Genomic DNA, 20,371 nt, shown 5'->3' on the forward strand with positions numbered 1-20,371 from the left:
TAGACTAGACTATAGACTAGACTATAGACTAGACTATAGACTAGACTATAGACTAGACTATAGACTAGACTATAGACTAGACTATAGACTAGACTATAGACTAGACTATAGACTAGACTATAGACTAGACTATAGACTAGACTATAGACTAGACTATAGACTAGACTATAGACTAGACTATAGACTAGACTATAGACTAGACTATAGACTAGACTATAGACTAGACTATAGACTAGACTATAGACTAGACTATAGACTAGACTATAGACTAGACTATAGACTAGACTATAGACTAGACTATAGACTAGACTATAGATTAGACAATAGACTAGACTATAGACTAGACTATAGACTAGACAATAGACTAGACTATAGACTAGACAATAGACTAGACTATAGACTAGACTACAGACTAGACTATAGACTAGACTATAGACTAGACAATAGACTAGACTATAGACTAGACTACAGACTAGACTATAGACTAGACTATAGACTAGACTATAGACTAGACTATAGACTAGACTATAGACTAGACTATAGACTAGACTATAGACTAGACTATAGACTAGACTATAGACTAGACTATAGACTAGACTATAGACTAGACTATAGACTAGACTAGACAAAAATTGATTGAAAACAATAGTTATTTTCAAGAAAAATTTGCTATATAACTGATCGTTACTGTATATATTTATAAAAATGTAATAATATATTACAAACATACATATTCATGTCTTAGTCAGAGTTTTAAAATAATTAAATCATTAAATATTAATATTCTTCATTTAGAATTTAAAAGCTAGATTATAATTGCAACCAAAACTACGGACGACAAAAACCTATCGGAAGTTTATATCTATTGACTTGTGAAAAAACATTTTATGAATATTTTTGAAATTCCTAAAGAATCAATTCTTTTAAATCTTTTCTTCTTAACCCATCTCGAAAGCATGAGTCAAATCTAACAGATTTCGAAATATTTATAAACAAAAGATATACATACACATTTCACAAAAAAGGGTAATTTTCCTTTTTTTTACACTCGATATTAAAACAACGCAATAGTATCGTCATATAAATACATTGCAATATGAAATATTGCATTAGTATTTGAGAACAAGTTAAAGAACAAGGTTTTAAAACAGAATATGGCATCCATGGCGGAAATGGCCCAATTGGTGGCATTAATAAACTATAATAAACAACATCATCGACAAAGTGACAACAATATCATTAAAGATCATGATTATGACAATAAAAAGGAAACAACACCTGAGAAAAACGGCAAAGTGAAAGTGATGCGAAGTGAAAGTCAGGAGAATAATAAATGTTGGTGTACAAGTTGCAAATAAAATTATATTGTTTGTTATATTAGATATAAGTTAAGCGATATGTATAAGAATGTATTTTAAGAATTTTAATTTATTTTAACAATGTTTTCTTAAGTATTCTCTAATAAATAAAAATACAATATAAAATATGAATTTAAAAAAAATACAGAGTTGTTTAAGATGATTTTCAAAAGGATCTATCTAAAAAAATAAAAACATAAAAATTAACCTAACATCTATTGCAAAATAAAAAAACATATTAGATCTCCCCGACGGGGAATTGAACCCCGGTCTCCCGCGTGACAGGCGGGGATACTGACCACTATACTATCGAGGATGTTGAAATATTCTTGACAAATAATGTACGTAGCTAGTGAGTCAGGGAATTAGTAAGCAAATGAAAACAACCCTGTTAAAGGGAAACAGCTGTTTTAACATGTAATAACTCTGTTTTAGTTTTAACCCATGTCTAGCTGCAGTAAATATAAAATAAAAGTAAATATATATACACTTTTTTTGTGTAAAATAACATATGAAATATAAACTTTTTTTTATGGAAGCAGAAATTTTTACAAAATTAATTGAAAATTTTTTATATAAATAGAAAATTTATAGAAAATGTCTATAACAATAGAAAATATATTGAAAATTTTCTACAAAAATAAAAAATTTATTGAAAGTTTATTGAAAAATTTCTATAAAAATGGAAAATTTTTTGAAAATTTTCTATAAACATTTTATTGAACTTTTTCTATTAAAATATAAATAATATTGAAAAATTTCTACAAAAATAGAAAATTTTCTTAAAAATAGAAAATCTATAGAAAATTCTCTAAAAAAATATAAAATTTATTGAAAATTTTCTAAAAAAATTTAAAATTTATTGAAAATTTTCTATAAAACTATAAAATTTATTGAAAATTTTCTATAAAACTATAAAATTTATTGAAAATTTTCTATAAAAATAGAAAATTTATTGAAAATTTTCTTTAAAAATAGAAAATTTATTGAAAATTTTCTATAAAAATAGAAAATTTATTGAAATATTTCTATAAAAATAGAAAATTTATTGAAATATTTCTATAAAAATAGAAAATTTATTGAAAATTTTCTATAAAAATAGAAAATTTATTGAAAATTTTCTATAAAAATAGAAAATTTATTAAAAATTTTCTATAAAAATAGAAAATTTATTGAAAATTTTCTGTAAAAATAGAAAATTTATTGAAAATTTTCTATAAAAATAGAAAATTTATTGAAAATTTTCTATAAAAATAAAAAATTTATTGAAAATTTTCTTTAAAAATAGAAAATTTATTGAAAATTTTCTATAAAAATAGAAAATTTATTGAAAATTTTTTAAAAATGTCCATAAAAATAGAAAATTTATTGAAAATTGTCCATAAAAAAAGAAATTTTCTAAAAAATGTATTGAAAATTTAAAATGATATAGAATGTTTATTAAAAACTTTCTAAAGAAATAGAAAATTTAATGAAAACTTTGTAAAGAAATAGTAATTTTATTGAAAATCTCCAAAAGAAACGGAAAGTTTACTGAAAACTTTCTAAAGAAATAAAAAAAATATTGAAAGCTTTCTAAAATTTACTGAAAACATTCCAAAGATATGGAAAATTTATTAAAAAATTTCAATAAAAATAGTAAATTTATTAAAAAATTTCTATAAAAAAAGATAATTTATTGGAAAATTTCTATAAAAATACAAAATTTATTGAAAAATGTCTATAAAAATAGAAAATTTATTGAAAATTTCCATAAAAATAGAAAATTTGTTGAAAATTTTCTATAAAAAAAGAAATTTTCTAAAAAATGTATTGAAAATTGTCTAATGATATAAAAAGTTTATTAAAAACTTTCTAAAGAAATAGGAAATTTATTAAAAACTTTCTAATGAAATGGAAAATTTATTGAAAATTTCATAAAGAAAGTTTATTGAAAACTTTGTAAAGAAATAGAAAATTTATTAAACATTTTTTGTAAAGAAATGGAGTTTTTATCGAGAATTTTCTAAAAAAAAAAAAAATAGAAAAATCTTCTAAAGAAGTAGAAGATTTATCGAACAATTTCTAAAGAAATAGAACATTTTTTGTAATATATATAAATATTTTCTACTTCTTTTATCAAAAATTGTTTAAAAATATAATATTTATCGAAAATTTTCTGTAGAAAACGAAAATTTATCAAAATTCTTTTATAGAAATCAAAATTGTCTATAAAAATTGAAAATGTATAAAAATTGTCCATGGAAATGAAAAATTTATCAACAAGTCAATTAACACCATTAAAAAGTACCCCTAGGCACTCATAGGGTTAATGCCGGCCGGCAAAAACAATAACAATAACACACAACAAAATGAGACACATTTTAAAAAAACTTCCATCAAAGGCAAACGCATTTACAAAATATTTCTCCAGCATAATGGAAGCAAAGCAATCCCAATCCCTAGTAGCAGCTGCACCAGCTGATGAACGTAACATAGAAATAAAGGCACGCATTGGTTCCGATGAAGAATTTGAAAAACGTGTGGCCATTGCCAAGAAACTAACCAACTCTAATGGAGAGTTAATAGTACAACGTGATGTTTTCTTTAATTCCCAAAGTGGACGTTTTAAACTGCGCTATCTACAGCCCCCAGCACGTTCTCAACTCGTCTACTATGATCGTCCCGATGTGGCCGGACCAAAATTGTCAAAATTCAATAAAACCGAACTTGATGAGCCGGAGGTAATGGAGAAGATTCTAACACAAACGAATGGTGTACGTGGTGTTTTGGCCAAGAAACGTTATTTGTTTATGTATGAGAGGACACGCATACACTTGGATAAGGTGGAGGATTCGGGTAATTTTATGGAATTTGAAGTATGTTTATTGCCGGAGCAGACAATAGAAGAGGGTCAGGCGGTGGCTGATAAGTTGATAAAGGAATTTGGCATTAAAACAGAAGATCTAATGACTGGAGCCTACTTTGATGAGTTGAAGAAGTGATGTTGAAGTTATAAATAAATGTAATTTTATAAACTAAGTTAATGATTAAAAGTAAACATTAAACATATTTGTTGTAAACAAAACGAAAAAAACATGTTTTGTATTTGTTGTTGCGTTTTCATAGAGACTCCACAAAACATTTTCTAACATTTTACCGCCAAAAATATTAGGGAGACAGTCTTTAAGCATTTTAAATGGTACTTACTTATTATTTATACAATTTAACAGCACACTCCATTTCCTTTTGCATTTGATTTAGTTACAGTTTTAGTTTAATATGTTATTTATCACTTAATTGTTTAATTACATTTAATTTTCTAAGATAAAGTTCATAGTTTTTCATTTTCACTAAATTTCTACTGTCTCTCACCAGTTGGAAAAATAAACTAACCAACAAGGATGGTAAATGCGAATTGTCTGCGGAATAATAATACAATCCAATTGGTACTTTTTTATTGATTCAAGTATTAAAATTGTATTTTTTTTTTCACCACCATTTGGTGAATTTCATATTAAACAGTGACATCTGATGGCTAATAAGGAAGAGAAGGTTACAAAGTAAAACGGAATAGTAAACAACTACATTTGTCATACCACATTCAACATCCTCGATAGTATAGTGGTCAGTATCCCCGCCTGTCACGCGGGAGACCGGGGTTCAATTCCCCGTCGGGGAGATCTTAATTTTTTTTTATTTTTTAGACCACTATAGTCTAGTATATAATTTAGTCTATAGTCTAGTCTATAGTCTAGTCTATAGTCTAGTCTATAGTCTAGTCTAGTCTATAGTCTAGTCTATAGTCTAGTCTATAGTCTAGTCTAGTCTATAGTCTAGTCTATAGTCTAGTCTATAGTCTAGTCTATAGTCTAGTCTATAGTCTAGTCTATAGTCTAGTCTATAGTCTAGTCTATAGTCTAGTCTATAGTCTAGTCTATAGTCTAGTCTATAGTCTAGTCTATAGTCTAGTCTATAGTCTAGTCTATAGTCTAGTCTATAGTCTAGTCTATAGTCTAGTCTATAGTCTAGTCTATAGTCTAGTCTATAGTCTAGTCTATAGTCTAGTCTATAGTCTAGTCTATAGTCTAGTCTATAGTCTAGTCTATAGTCTAGTCTATAGTCTAGTCTATAGTCTAGTCTATAGTCTAGTCTATAGTCTAGTCTATAGTCTAGTCTATAGTCTAGTCTATAGTCTAGTCTATAGTCTAGTCTATAGTCTAGTCTATAGTCTAGTCTATAGTCTAGTCTATAGTCTAGTCTAGTCTATAGTCTAGTCTATAGTCTAGTCTATAGTCTAGTCTATAGTCTAGTCTATAGTCTAGTCTATAGTCTAGTCTATAGTCTAGTCTATAGTCTAGTCTGTAGTTTAGTCTATAGTCTAGTCTATAGTCTAGTCTATAGTCTAGTCTATAGTCTAGTCTATAGTCTAGTCTATAGTCTAGTCTATAGTCTAGTCTATAGTCTAGTCTATAGTCTAGTCTATAGTCTAGTCTATAGTCTAGTCTATAGTCTAGTCTATAGTCTAGTCTATAGTATAGTCTATAGTCTAGTCTATAGTCTAGTCTATAGTCTAGTCTATAGTCTAGTCTATAGTCTAGTCTATAGTCTAGTCTATAGTCTAGTCTATCTAGTCTATAGTCTAGTCTATAGTCTAGTCTAGTCTATAGTCTAGTCTATAGTCTAGTCTATAGTCTAGTCTATAGTCTAGTCTATAGTCTAGTCTATAGTCTAGTCTATAGTCTAGTCTATAGTCTAGTCTATAGTCTAGTCTATAGTCTAGTCTATAGTCTAGTCTATAGTCTAGTCTATAGTCTAGTCTATAGTCTAGTCTATAGTCTAGTCTATAGTCTAGTCTATAGTCTAGTCTATAGTCTAGTCTATAGTCTAGTCTATAGTCTAGTCTATAGTCTAGTCTATAGTCTAGTCTATAGTCTAGTCTATAGTCTAGTCTATAGTCTAGTTTATAGTATAGTCTATAGTCTAGTCTATAGTCTAGTCTATAGTCTAGTCTATAGTCTAGTCTATAGTCTAGTCTATAGTCTAGTCTATAGTCTAGTCTATAGTCTAGTCTATAGTCTAGTCTGTAGTTTAGTCTATAGTCTAGTCTATAGTCTAGTCTATAGTCTAGTCTATAGTCTAGTCTATAGTCTAGTCTATAGTCTAGTCTATAGTCTAGTCTATAGTCTAGTCTATAGTCTAGTCTATAGTCTAGTCTATAGTCTAGTCTATAGTCTAGTCTATAGTCTAGTCTATAGTCTAGTCTATAGTCTAGTCTATAGTCTAGTCTATAGTATAGTCTATAGTCTAGTCTATAGTCTAGTCTATAGTCTAGTCTATAGTCTAGTCTATAGTCTAGTCTATAGTCTAGTCTATAGTCTAGTCTAGTCTATAGTCTAGTCTATAGTCTAGTCTATAGTCTAGTCTATAGTCTAGTCTATAGTCTAGTCTATAGTCTAGTCTATAGTCTAGTCTATAGTCTAGTCTATCTAGTCTAGTCTATAGTCTAGTCTATAGTCTAGTCTATAGTCTAGTCTATAGTCTAGTCTATAGTCTAGTCTATAGTCTAGTCTATAGTCTAGTCTATAGTCTAGTCTATAGTCTAGTCTATAGTCTAGTCTATAGTCTAGTCTATAGTCTAGTCTATAGTCTAGTCTATAGTCTAGTCTATAGTCTAGTCTATAGTCTAGTCTATAGTCTAGTCTATAGTCTAGTCTATAGTCTAGTCTATAGTCTAGTCTATAGTCTAGTCTATAGTCTAGTCTATAGTATAGTCTATAGTCTAGTCTATAGTCTAGTCTATAGTCTAGTCTATAGTCTAGTCTATAGTCTAGTCTATAGTCTAGTCTATAGTCTAGTCTATAGTCTAGTCTATAGTCTAGTCTGTAGTTTAGTCTATAGTCTAGTCTATAGTCTAGTCTATAGTCTAGTCTATAGTCTAGTCTATAGTCTAGTCTATAGTCTAGTCTATAGTCTAGTCTATAGTCTAGTCTATAGTCTAGTCTATAGTCTAGTCTATAGTCTAGTCTATAGTCTAGTCTATAGTCTAGTCTATAGTCTAGTCTATAGTCTAGTCTATAGTCTAGTCTATAGTCTAGTCTATAGTCTAGTCTATAGTCTAGTCTATAGTCTAGTCTATAGTCTAGTCTATAGTCTAGTCTATAGTCTAGTCTATAGTCTAGTCTATAGTCTAGTCTATAGTCTAGTCTATAGTCTAGTCTATAGTCTAGTCTATAGTCTAGTCTATAGTCTAGTCTAGTCTATAGTCTAGTCTATAGTCTAGTCTATAGTCTAGTCTAGTCTATAGTCTAGTCTATAGTCTAGTCTATAGTCTAGTCTATAGTCTAGTCTATAGTCTAGTCTATAGTCTAGTCTGTAGTTTAGTCTATAGTCTAGTCTATAGTCTAGTCTATAGTCTAGTCTATAGTCTAGTCTATAGTCTAGTCTATAGTCTAGTCTATAGTCTAGTCTATAGTCTAGTCTATAGTCTAGTCTATAGTCTAGTCTATAGTCTAGTCTATAGTCTAGTCTATAGTCTAGTCTATAGTCTAGTCTATAGTCTAGTCTATAGTCTAGTCTATAGTCTAGTCTATAGTCTAGTCTATAGTCTAGTCTATAGTCTAGTCTATAGTCTAGTCTATAGTCTAGTCTATAGTCTATTCTATAGTCTAGTCTATAGTCTAGTCTATAGTCTAGTCTATAGTCTAGTCTATAGTCTAGTCTATAGTCTAGTCTATAGTCTAGTCTATAGTATAGTCTATAGTCTAGTCTATAGTCTAGTCTATAGTCTAGTCTATAGTCTAGTCTATAGTCTAGTCTATAGTCTAGTCTATAGTCTAGTCTATAGTCTAGTCTATAGTCTAGTCTATAGTCTTCTGTAGTTTAGTCTATAGTCTAGTCTATAGTCTAGTCTATAGTCTAGTCTATAGTCTAGTCTATAGTCTAGTCTATAGTCTAGTCTATAGTCCAGTCTATAGTCTAGTCTATAGTCTAGTCTATAGTCTAGTCTATAGTCTAGTCTATAGTCTAGTCTATAGTATAGTCTATAGTCTAGTCTATAGTCTAGTCTATAGTCTAGTCTATAGTCTAGTCTATAGTCTAGTCTATAGTCTAGTCTATAGTCTAGTCTATAGTCTAGTCTATAGTCTAGTCTATAGTCTAGTCTATAGTCTAGTCTATAGTCTAGTCTATAGTCTAGTCTATAGTCTAGTCTATAGTCTAGTCTATAGTCTAGTCTATAGTCTAGTCTATAGTCTAGTCTAGTCTATAGTCTAGTCTATAGTCTAGTCTATAGTCTAGTCTATAGTCTAGTCTATAGTCTAGTCTATAGTCTAGTCTATAGTCTAGTCTGTAGTTTAGTCTATAGTCTAGTCTATAGTCTAGTCTATAGTCTAGTCTATAGTCTAGTCTATAGTCTAGTCTATAGTCTAGTCTATAGTCTAGTCTATAGTTTAGTCTATAGTCTAGTCTATAGTCTAGTCTATAGTCTAGTCTATAGTCTAGTCTATAGTCTAGTCTATAGTCTAGTCTATAGTCTAGTCTATAGTCTAGTCTATAGTCTAGTCTATAGTCTAGTCTATAGTCTAGTCTATAGTCTAGTCTATAGTCTAGTCTATAGTCTAGTCTATAGTATAGTCTATAGTCTAGTCTATAGTCTAGTCTATAGTCTAGTCTATAGTCTAGTCTATAGTCTAGTCTATAGTCTAGTCTATAGTCTAGTCTATAGTCTAGTCTATAGTCTAGTCTATAGTCTAGTCTATAGTCTAGTCTATAGTCTAGTCTATAGTCAAGTCTATAGTCTAGTCTATAGTCTAGTCTATAGTCTAGTCTAGTCTATAGTCTAGTCTATAGTCTAGTCTATAGTCTAGTCTATAGTCTAGTCTATAGTCTAGTCTATAGTCTAGTCTATAGTCTAGTCTATAGTCTAGTCTATAGTCTAGTCTGTAGTTTAGTCTATAGTCTAGTCTATAGTCTAGTCTATAGTCTAGTCTATAGTCTAGTCTATAGTCTAGTCTATAGTCTAGTCTATAGTCTAGTCTATAGTCTAGTCTATAGTCTAGTCTATAGTCTAGTCTATAGTCTAGTCTATAGTCTAGTCTATAGTCTAGTCTATAGTCTAGTCTATAGTCTAGTCTATAGTCTAGTCTATAGTCTAGTCTATAGTCTAGTCTATAGTCTAGTCTATAGTCTAGTCTATAGTCTAGTCTATAGTCTAGTCTATAGTCTAGTCTATAGTCTAGTCTATAGTCTAGTCTATAGTCTAGTCTATAGTCTAGTCTATAGTCTAGTCTATAGTCTAGTCTATAGTCTAGTCTATAGTCTAGTCTATAGTCTAGTCTATAGTCTAGTCTATAGTCTAGTCTATAGTCTAGTCTATAGTCTAGTCTATAGTCTAGTCTATAGTCTAGTCTATAGTCTAGTCTATAGTCTAGTCTATAGTATAGTCTATAGTCTAGTCTATAGTCTAGTCTATAGTCTAGTCTATAGTCTAGTCTATAGTCTAGTCTATAGTCTAGTCTATAGTCTAGTCTGTAGTTTAGTCTATAGTCTAGTCTATAGTCTAGTCTATAGTCTAGTCTATAGTCTAGTCTATAGTCTAGTCTAGTCTATAGTCTAGTCTATAGTCTAGTCTATAGTCTAGTCTATAGTCTAGTCTATAGTCTAGTCTATAGTCTAGTCTATAGTCTAGTCTATAGTCTAGTCTATAGTCTAGTCTATAGTCTAGTCTATAGTCTAGTCTATAGTCTAGTCTATAGTCTAGTCTATAGTCTAGTCTATAGTCTAGTCTATAGTCTAGTCTATAGTCTAGTCTATAGTCTAGTCTATAGTCTAGTCTATAGTCTAGTCTATAGTCTAGTCTATAGTCTAGTCTATAGTCTAGTCTATAGTCTAGTCTATAGTCTAGTCTATAGTCTAGTCTATAGTCTAGTCTATAGTCTAGTCTATAGTCTAGTCTATAGTATAGTCTATAGTCTAGTCTATAGTCTAGTCTATAGTCTAGTCTATAGTCTAGTCTATAGTCTAGTCTATAGTCTAGTCTATAGTCTAGTCTATAGTATAGTCTATAGTCTAGTCTATAGTCTAGTCTATAGTCTAGTCTATAGTCTAGTCTATAGTCTAGTCTATAGTCTAGTCTATAGTCTAGTCTATAGTCTAGTCTATAGTCTAGTCTATAGTCTAGTCTATAGTCTAGTCTATAGTCTAGTCTATAGTCTAGTCTATAGTCTAGTCTATAGTCTAGTCTAGTCTATAGTCTAGTCTATAGTCTAGTCTATAGTCTAGTCTATAGTCTAGTCTATAGTCTAGTCTATAGTCTAGTCTATAGTCTAGTCTATAGTCTAGTCTGTAGTTTAGTCTATAGTCTAGTCTATAGTCTAGTCTATAGTCTAGTCTATAGTCTAGTCTATAGTCTAGTCTATAGTCTAGTCTATAGTCTAGTCTATAGTCTAGTCTATAGTCTAGTCTATAGTCTAGTCTATAGTCTAGTCTATAGTCTAGTCTATAGTCTAGTCTATAGTCTAGTCTATAGTCTAGTCTATAGTCTAGTCTATAGTCTAGTCTATAGTCTAGTCTATAGTCTAGTCTATAGTCTAGTCTATAGTCTAGTCTATAGTCTAGTCTATAGTCTAGTCTATAGTCTAGTCTATAGTCTAGTCTATAGTCTAGTCTATAGTCTAGTCTATAGTCTAGTCTATAGTATAGTCTATAGTCTAGTCTATAGTCTAGTCTATAGTCTAGTCTATAGTCTAGTCTATAGTCTAGTCTATAGTCTAGTCTATAGTCTAGTCTATAGTCTAGTCTATAGTCTAGTCTATAGTCTAGTCTATAGTCTAGTCTATAGTCTAGTCTATAGTCTAGTCTATAGTCTAGTCTATAGTCTAGTCTATAGTCTAGTCTATAGTCTAGTCTATAGTCTAGTTTATAGCCTAGTCTAGTCTATAGTCTAGTTTATAGCCTAGTCTAGTCTATTCTAGTTTGTAGCCTAGTCTATAGTATAGGTTTAGTCCAGTCTATAGTCTAGTCTATAGTCTAGTCTATAGTCTAGTCTATAGTCTAGTCTATAGTCTAGTCTATAGTCTAGTCTATAGTCTAGGCTATAGTCTAGTCTATAGTCTAGTCTATAGTCTAGTCTATAGTCTAGTCTATAGTCTAGTCTATAGTCTAGTCTATAGTCTAGTCTATAGTCTAGTCTATAGTCTAGTCTATAGTCTAGTCTATAGTCTAGTCTATAGTCTAATCTATAGTCCTAGTCTATAGTCTAGTCTATAGTCTAGTCTATAGTCTAGTCTATAGTCTAGTCTATAGTCTAGTCTATAGTCTAGTCTATAGTCTAGTCTATAGTCTAATCTATAGTCTAGTCTATAGTCTAGTCTATAGGTCTAGTCTATAGTCTAGTCTATAGTCTAGTCTATAGTCTAGTCTATAGTCTAGTCTATAGTCTTGTCTATAGTCTTGTCTATAGTCTAGTCTATAGTCTAGTCTATAGTCTAGTCTATAGTCTAGTCTATAGTCTAGTCTAACTTTCTACAGAAAAAGTTTCCTAATCCAGTCTATAGTCTAGCCTATAGTTTAGTCTAGTCTAACTATCTAGAGAAAAAGTTTCCTAATCCAGTTGGTATTGCATATTTAAAGGTACCTAAGTACAGGTCCCTTTTTTTGTATATACATACCTACAAATGTATGTACCTTCGTATTAATTTTGCTTTTTAAAATATATTTATACTGCTACCCATAATTAATTACACTTCATATAAAAAGTAAGAACAAATTATTTACCTAAAAAGATTCTAGTTTCTCTAATAACTTTTGTGAAAAAACTTTTTCTACAATTTTTGTTTTTCCCCTTACATACGTACGTATTGTTTGGTTAGTTGGGGTTTAGCACTGAAATAGTTAAACACTCGTCAATAGGATTTACTCAAAGTTATGAAAGGCCAATGGTAGGTAATACAAAAACAATAAACGAGAAAACGCCTAAATGAATTTATACTTTTAATATGCACGAATGGATTTTGCATATAAATTAGAGTCAAGTTTAGGAAAATGCTTTAATTCCAATTAATAAAACTAATCTATAAAGAAAGTTATTAAAAAAAACTATAAGTTTATTAACAAATAAAAGTTATTCAATGCAACAGCTATTCATGGTTGAAAAAATAGCTAAATTAAAAACTATTAATAGTATATATAAGGTTCAAATTAAACAAGACCTCGTCCATCTATTCAAATTTGGAACAAACAGGCTGGACACACAAATAATCCAGACTATAGACTAGACCATAGTCCAGACTATAGAGTAGGACATAGTTCAGACTATAGACTAGACTTAGTTCAGACTATAGACCTAACTAGATAGACTATAGACAAGACTATAGACTAGAATATGTTCCCTTTATAGAATAGACTATAGTCTGACTAGACTATAGACTAGACTATAGACTAGACTATAGACTAGACTATAGACTAAGACTATAGACTAGACTATAGACTAGACAAGGCTAGACTATAGACTAGACTATAGACTAGACTATAGACTAGACTATAGACTAGACTATAGACTAGACTAATAGACTAGACTATGACTAAGACTAGACTAGACTATAGACTAGACTATAGACTAGACTATAGACTAGACTATAGACTAGACTATAGACTACTATAGGCTAGACTATAGACTAGACTATAGACTAGACTATAGACTAGACTATAGACTAGACTATAGACTAGACTATAGACTAAACTATAGACTAGACTATAGACTAGACTATAGACTAGACTATAGACTAGACTATAGACTAGACTATAGACTAGACTATAGACTAGACTATAGACTAGACTATAAAACTAGACTATAGACTAGACTATAGACTAAACTATAGACTAGACTATAGACTAAACTATAGACTAGACTATAGACTAGACTATAGACTAGACTATAGACTAGACTATAGACTAGACTATAGACCTAGACTATAGACTAGTCTATAGACTAGACTAGACTATAGACTAGTCTATAGACTAGAACTATAGATAGACTAGACTATAGACTTAGTTATGGTCTAAAAAATAAAAAAATAATTTGACATCTCCCCCGACGGGGAATTGAACCCCGGTCTCCCCGCGTGACAGGCGGGGATACTGACCACTATACTATCGAGGATGTTGAATGTGGTATGACAAATGTAGTTGTTTACTATTCCGTTTTACTTTGTAACCTTCTCTTCCTTATTAGCCATCAGATGTCACTGTTTAATATGAAATTCACCAAATGGTGGTGAAAAAAAAAATACAATTTTAATACTTGAATCAATAAAAAAGTACCAATTGGATTGTATTATTATTCCGCAGACAATTCGCATTTACCATCCTTGTTGGTTAGTTTATTTTTCCAACTGGTGAGAGACAGTAGAAATTTAGTGAAAATGAAAAACTATGAACTTTATCTTAGAAAATTAAATGTAATTAAACAATTAAGTGATAAATAACATATTAAACTAAAACTGTAACTAAATCAAATGCAAAAGGAAATGGAGTGTGCTGTTAAATTGTATAATAATAAGTAAGTACCATTTAAAATGCTTAAAGACTGTCACCCTAATATTTTTGGCGGTAAAATGTTAGAAAATGTTTTGTGGAGTCTCTATGAAAACGCAACAACAAATACAAAACATGTTTTTTTTCGTTTTGTTTACAACAAATATGTTTAATGTTTACTTTTAATCATTAACTTAGTTTATAAAATTACATTTATTTATAACTTCAACATCACTTCTTCAACTCATCAAAGTAGGCTCCAGTCATTAGATCTTCTGTTTTAATGCCAAATTCCTTTATCAACTTATCAGCCACCGCCTGACCCTCTTCTATTGTCTGCTCCGGCAATAAACATACTTCAAATTCCATAAAATTACCCAAATCCTCCACCTTATCCAAGTGTATACGTGTCCTCTCATACATAAACAAATAACGTTTCTTTTGTGTTAGAATCTTCTCCATTACCTTCGGCTCATCAAGTTCGGTTTTATTGAATTTTGACAATTTTGGTCCGGCCACATCGGGACGATCATAGTAGACAAGTTGAGAACGCGCTGGAGGCTGTAGATAGCGCAGTTTTAAAACGTCCACTTTGGGAATTAAAGAAAACATCACGTTGTACTATTAACTCTCCATTAGAGTTGGTTAGTTTCTTTGCAATGGTCACACGTTTTTCAAATTCTTCATCGGAACCAATGCGTGCCTTTATTTCTATGTTACGTTCATCAGCTGGTGCAGCTGCTACTAGGGATGGGATTGCTTTGCTTCCATTATGCTGGAGAAATATTTTGTAAATGCGTTTGCCTTTGATGGAAGTTTTTTTAAAATGTGTCCCATTTTGTTGTGTGTTATTGTTGTTGTTGTTGTTTTTGCCGGCCGGCCGGCATTAACCCTTTAAGTGATTAGGAGTACTTTTTAAAAATGTTAATTAGAATTGTTGATAAATTTTTAGTTTCTATGGACAATTTTTATAGACAGTTTTAGTTTCTATAGACAATTTTTTTTATAAATTTTCTTTTTCTATAGAAAACTTTTGATAAATATTATAATTTTTAAAATTTTTTCGATAAAAGAAATATATTTATATGTATGTGTTTAAGAAACTTTCTATTTCTTTAGAAAATATTTTATAAATTTTCTATTTCTTTAGAAGATTTTCAATAATTTTTCTATTTCTCTAGAGGATATTTGATACATTTTTTATTTCTTTAGAAAATTTTCGATAAAATTTCAATTTCTTTAGAGAATTTTCGATAAAATTTCAATTTCTTTAGAAAATTTTCCATTAATTTTCTATTTCTTTAGAGAATTTTCCATAAAATTCTATTTCTTTAGAAAATTTTCAATAATGTTTATATTTCTTTAGAAAATTTTCTGATTATGTTCAGACAATGGACTTAACTATAGTCCAGACTATAGACTATTTTATAGTTTGGCCTATAGACTAGGCTATAGTACACACTATAGACAATCTTCCAGACATTGGACTAGACTATAGTTGAGACTATAGACTAGACTATAGTTCAGACTAAATACTAGACTATAGTCCAGACTATAGACTAGAGTATATACCAGACTATATACTAGACTATAGTCCAGAGTATAGACTATATTATAGCCTATAGTATAGACTATGTTATAGTCTAGAGTAGACTATAGTCCATACGAAAGACTTGTCCGGTCTATAAACTAGACTATAGTCGAGACTATAGACTAAAATTTATAAAATTACAAATCGAAAAAAGGTTTTGGACTTCATGTCTTTTTAGTAACTAGGCCCAATTTGACTCAAAATTTCAGCAATGAAGCTTATCTTAAATGAAATACAAAATAATTCCCTTAAATAAACATATATTTCTGAATATAGAAGTGTTCACTTTAATGTCATCCTAAAATTAATGAGTACATCTGGATGTTCTTAACAATTGACTAAAATAAATCGACCCTATATTATAAAAGTGTTAGTGACAGATTGACAACCTACAGGAAAGAGACAACACATCATGGTATACGCACAATTGGGACGAACGACGAATTTCGTATAGCACGATGAACTAGTCGACAAATATTCGTTGCGTAAATTCGTCGAATGGAACACAATCAAATTATTCGTACTGCGAATTCGTTTCAAAATTTGTTTGTTCGAAATTGGAAAAAGTAAAAAAAAAGAAGATTTTGAGGTAATTTTAACAGCTTTAAAATTTATTCGAACATTATTTCGAAATTAGAAAATGTAAGAAATTGGCCTCGAAAAGAACTAAAATTATATTTTTGTGAATATCCCAAATTTTCAGATTATTTTAACAGCTTTAAAATTTTTTCGAGCATTACTTCGAATTTTCGAACTTAATTTTAAATATTCCAACATAGCATTGTAGTGTCATCAAGTGTACTCCAGACTGCCAAATTTCAGACAATTCGGGCCACGAGAACTAGTTTTAATGGCTTTAAAAATTTTTCGAACTTAAGTTCGAATTTTCGAAAATTTTATTTTTAGTTTTTATGACCCAAAGATTATTTTAAGAGCATAAAAAATTTTTCGAGCATAACTTCGAATTTTCGATTATAATTTCGAATATTCGAACATAATATTGTATTGTCATTAGCTGTACTCACAACCGCCAAATTTCAGCAAATTCGGGCTAACGGAATTGGTTTTAAAACAATTTTCCCCAATTAATTCGTCGTTCGTCTGTGTACGAAATAGAAATAAACGTATCGCATAGTTCGTTACGTAAGACGAATTTCGTCATACGCAATGATTGTGTACACTTTCATATACCAAAGTGTGTTCTATTTCTGACGACGAATATTCGTTCCGAAAAAATCGTCGTTCGTCCCAATTGTGCGTATACTATCAGTTTTCCCTTTTAAGAAATAAGAAATATTCCCATAAGAAAAACAATTTTAAGATTTTCATGAAAACTCTTGTTTGAGTGAAAACATTCTTTGAAAATAGTGTTTGTAATATCTTAACTCCACCTAATCCCATGTAAGGGTTTTCTCGACATAGGTACTAATAACTTCTTTAACACTATGGAAAACGTATAGATGTATCGTTTCAAGGTGGTGAAAATTATTAATTATAAAAACTAAAATCTTACTCATTATTAATTTTAAAATTCTGAAAATGATTTTAAAATTTAAATCTACTTCTATAATATATTACCAAAGTTGTAGTTTGTTATATACATATATCCCTTTACAACTGTTCTCTCGCCATTTTAATCCTTTCTGCACACTTAATTCAGTTTACAAAATATTTATTTATATGCTTTACTTCACTGAAGAGTTTAAGTAAAAATTATAAAGAAGAAGAAAAATAAAACATTTCCTAAAAATTTTACAAAATTTTTAGCAACTCTTTTAGTCCACTGAATTCAATTTACTGAATACATAGTGAGTGAATTGGAAGCATTCAACAAATTTTATCCAATTAACAGGCCAGACATCTACATATATACTAACACTTACTCATTTTTTGAGCAAGTGAGTTTTTGGGTTTAACTGAAAAGCAGCAGCAGTTTAGCAGGCAATGACAATGACTCCAACAGCATCAATAGCAAGCAATTGGAAGAAGTAATAAAATTAGTCAGCAATAGATTTTGGAAAAAATAAATGCTTGTATTAGGGTATTTCCTATATATAGTCCAGACTATAGACTAACCTGTAGACCAAACTATAGACTATAATAATCCCGACCATAGACTAGACGAGAATCCAGATTAAAGAATAACCTTTAGTCCAGACTATAAACTAGTTAATAGATTAGACTATAGTCTAGTACATGCCTCATATGAGACCTCATATAGACTTGATTATTGTCTAGACTAAAGGCTTTACAGTAGTCCAGACCATAGATTATACCCTACTCCAGATTATTGATTAAACTATAGACAAGACTATAGTCCAGACTATAGACAAGACTATAGTCCAGACTATAGACACGACTATAGTCCAGACTATAGACTAGACTATAGTCCAGACTGTAGACTAGACTATAGTCCAGACTATAGACTAGACTATAGTCCAGACTGTAGACTAGACTATAGTCCAGACTATAGACTAGACTACTAGTCCAGATTATAGACTAGACTATAGTCCAGACTATAGACTAGACTATAGTCCAGACTATAGACTAGACTATAGTCCAGACTATAGACTAGACTATAGTCCAGACTATAGACTAGACTATAGTCCAGACTATAGACTAGACTATAGTCCAGACTATAGACTAGACTAGACTATAGTCCAGACTATAGACTAGACTAGACTATAGTCCAGACTATAGACTAGACTAGACTATAGTCCAGACTATAGACTAGACTAGACTATAGTCCAGACTATAGACTAGACTATAGTCTGGACTATAGTCTAGTCTATAGTCCAGACTATAGACTAGACTATAGTCCAGACTATAGACTAGACTATAGTCCAGACTATAAACTAGACTATAGTCCAGACTATAGACTAGCTATAGTCCAGACTATAGACTAGACTATAGTCCAGACTATAGACTAGACTATAGTCCAGACTATAGACTAGACTATAGTCCAGACTATAGACTAGACTATAGGTCCAGACTATAGGCTAGACTATAGTCCAGACTATAGTACAGACTATAGTACAGACTATAGTCCAGAATATAGATTAGACTATAGTCCATAATATAAAGTAGACTACAGACTATAGACTAGACTATAGTCCAGACTATAGACAAGGCTGTAGTACAGACTATGGACTAGACTGTAGTACAGACTATAGACTAGGCTGTAGTCCAGACTATATACTAGACTGTAGTCCAGACTATAGACTAGACTATAGTCCAGATTATAGCCTAGACTATAGTCCAGCCTACAGACTAGACTATAGTTCAGACTATAGACTAGACTATAGTCCAGACTAAGACTAGACTATAGTCCAGACTATAGACTAGACTATAGTCCAGATTATATACTAGACTATAGTCCAGCCTACAGACTAGACTAGACTATAGTCCAGCCTCAGACGAGACTATAGTCCAGACTATAGACTAGACTATAGTCCAGACTATAGACTAGACTATAGTCCAGACTGTAGACTAGACTATAGTCCAGACTATAGACTAGACTATAGTCCAGACTATAGACTAGACTATAGTCCAGACTATAGACTAGACTATAGTCCAGACTATAGACTAGACTATAGTCCAGACTATAGACTAGACTATAGTCCAGACTATAGACTAGACTATAGTCCAGACTATAGACTAGACTATAGTCCAGACTATAGACTAGACTATAGTCCAGACTATAGACTAGACTATAGTCCAGACTATAGACTAGACTATAGTCCAGACTATAGACTTGACTATAGTCCAGACTATAGACTAGACTATAGTCCAGACTATAGACTAGACTATAGTCCAGACTATAGACTAGACTATAGTCCAGACTATAGACTAGACTATAGTCCAGACTATAGACTAGACTATAGTCCAGACTATAGACTAGACTATAGTCCAGACTATAGACTAGACTATAGTCCAGACTATAGACTAGACTATAGTCCAGACTATAGACTAGACTATAGTCCAGACTATAGACTAGACTATAGTCCAGACTGTAGACTAGACTATAGTCCAGACTGTAGACTAGACTATAGTCCAGACTATAGATTAGACTATAGTCCAGAACTATAGTCCAGACTATAGACTAGACTGTAGTCCAGACTATAGACTAGACTATAGTCCAGACTATAGACTAGACTATAGTCCAGACTATAGACTAGACTATAGTCCAGACTATAGACTAGACTATAGTCCAGACTATAGACTAGACTATAGTCCAGACTATAGACTAGACTATAGTCCAGACTATAGACTAGACTATAGTCCAGACTATAGACTAGACTATAGTCCAGACTATAGACTAGACTGTAGTCCAGACTTTAGACTAGACTATAGTCCAGACTATAGACTAGACTGTAGTCCAGACTATAGACTAGATTCTTGTCTAGAATATAGATCAGAATATAAATTAAGATTATATAGTCCTGTCTAATCAGTTAAACACCATATGTTTAAAACTTTTTCTCATTGCGAAATTTATTGATCATCTATTGCAACTTCTTCATAATCTAGAGCATCAATAAATATAAATAAATCGATTTTGTCTATAAAAATATCAATAAACTATTAAATAATGATATATTAATAACAATTTATTCTTATTCAATGGCTGACAAAATACCACCCAGTAATAAATGTTGCAAACAATAAACAATTGCTATTTACATACAATTTATAAGTAATCTACTGTCAACAACATTAATTCAAACTATAAATATTCTTAATTTTTTTTTATTATTTTTACAATTTAGAAAAATGATTTAAATCTTAAATATGTGTCATTTACATTATTTGGTTGTTTCATTTGTTGTGTCTTGGTGGCATGTTGTTCTTTTGTCGGGGTGACTGTAGAGATTTTGGATTTGTTGTTTTGATGTTGCTGCCGTTGTTG

General features: G+C 30.7%; 1 protein-coding gene, 2 non-coding genes and 1 pseudogene across 3 annotated transcripts; 2 read left to right on the forward strand and 2 right to left on the reverse strand.

Annotated features, from left to right (window-relative positions):
- Positions 1–1,602: 1,602 nt before the first annotated feature.
- Trnad-guc lies at positions 1,603–1,674 on the reverse strand. Its single transcript has one exon. It is a non-coding gene; the product is annotated as a tRNA-Asp (tRNA).
- Positions 1,675–3,680: 2,006 nt separating this feature from the next.
- Positions 3,681–4,446, forward strand: LOC119601722. The gene has a single exon (XM_037952859.1). The coding sequence runs from the start codon at positions 3,710–3,712 to the stop codon at positions 4,340–4,342; it is 633 nt and encodes a 210-aa protein (XP_037808787.1). The 5' UTR covers positions 3,681–3,709; the 3' UTR covers positions 4,343–4,446.
- A 501-nt stretch (positions 4,447–4,947) lies between these two features.
- Trnad-guc lies at positions 4,948–5,019 on the forward strand. Its single transcript has one exon. It is a non-coding gene; the product is annotated as a tRNA-Asp (tRNA).
- Positions 5,020–14,020: 9,001 nt separating this feature from the next.
- On the reverse strand, positions 14,021–17,349 carry LOC119601713 (annotated as a pseudogene).
- Positions 17,350–20,371: the final 3,022 nt, after the last annotated feature.

The sequence above is a fragment of the Lucilia sericata genome, unplaced genomic scaffold (genome assembly GCF_015586225.1).
Source record: "Lucilia sericata isolate MDLA Ls3-8-SP2 unplaced genomic scaffold, ASM1558622v1 Contig000186F_arrow, whole genome shotgun sequence".
Lineage (NCBI taxonomy): Eukaryota > Metazoa > Arthropoda > Insecta > Diptera > Calliphoridae > Lucilia > Lucilia sericata.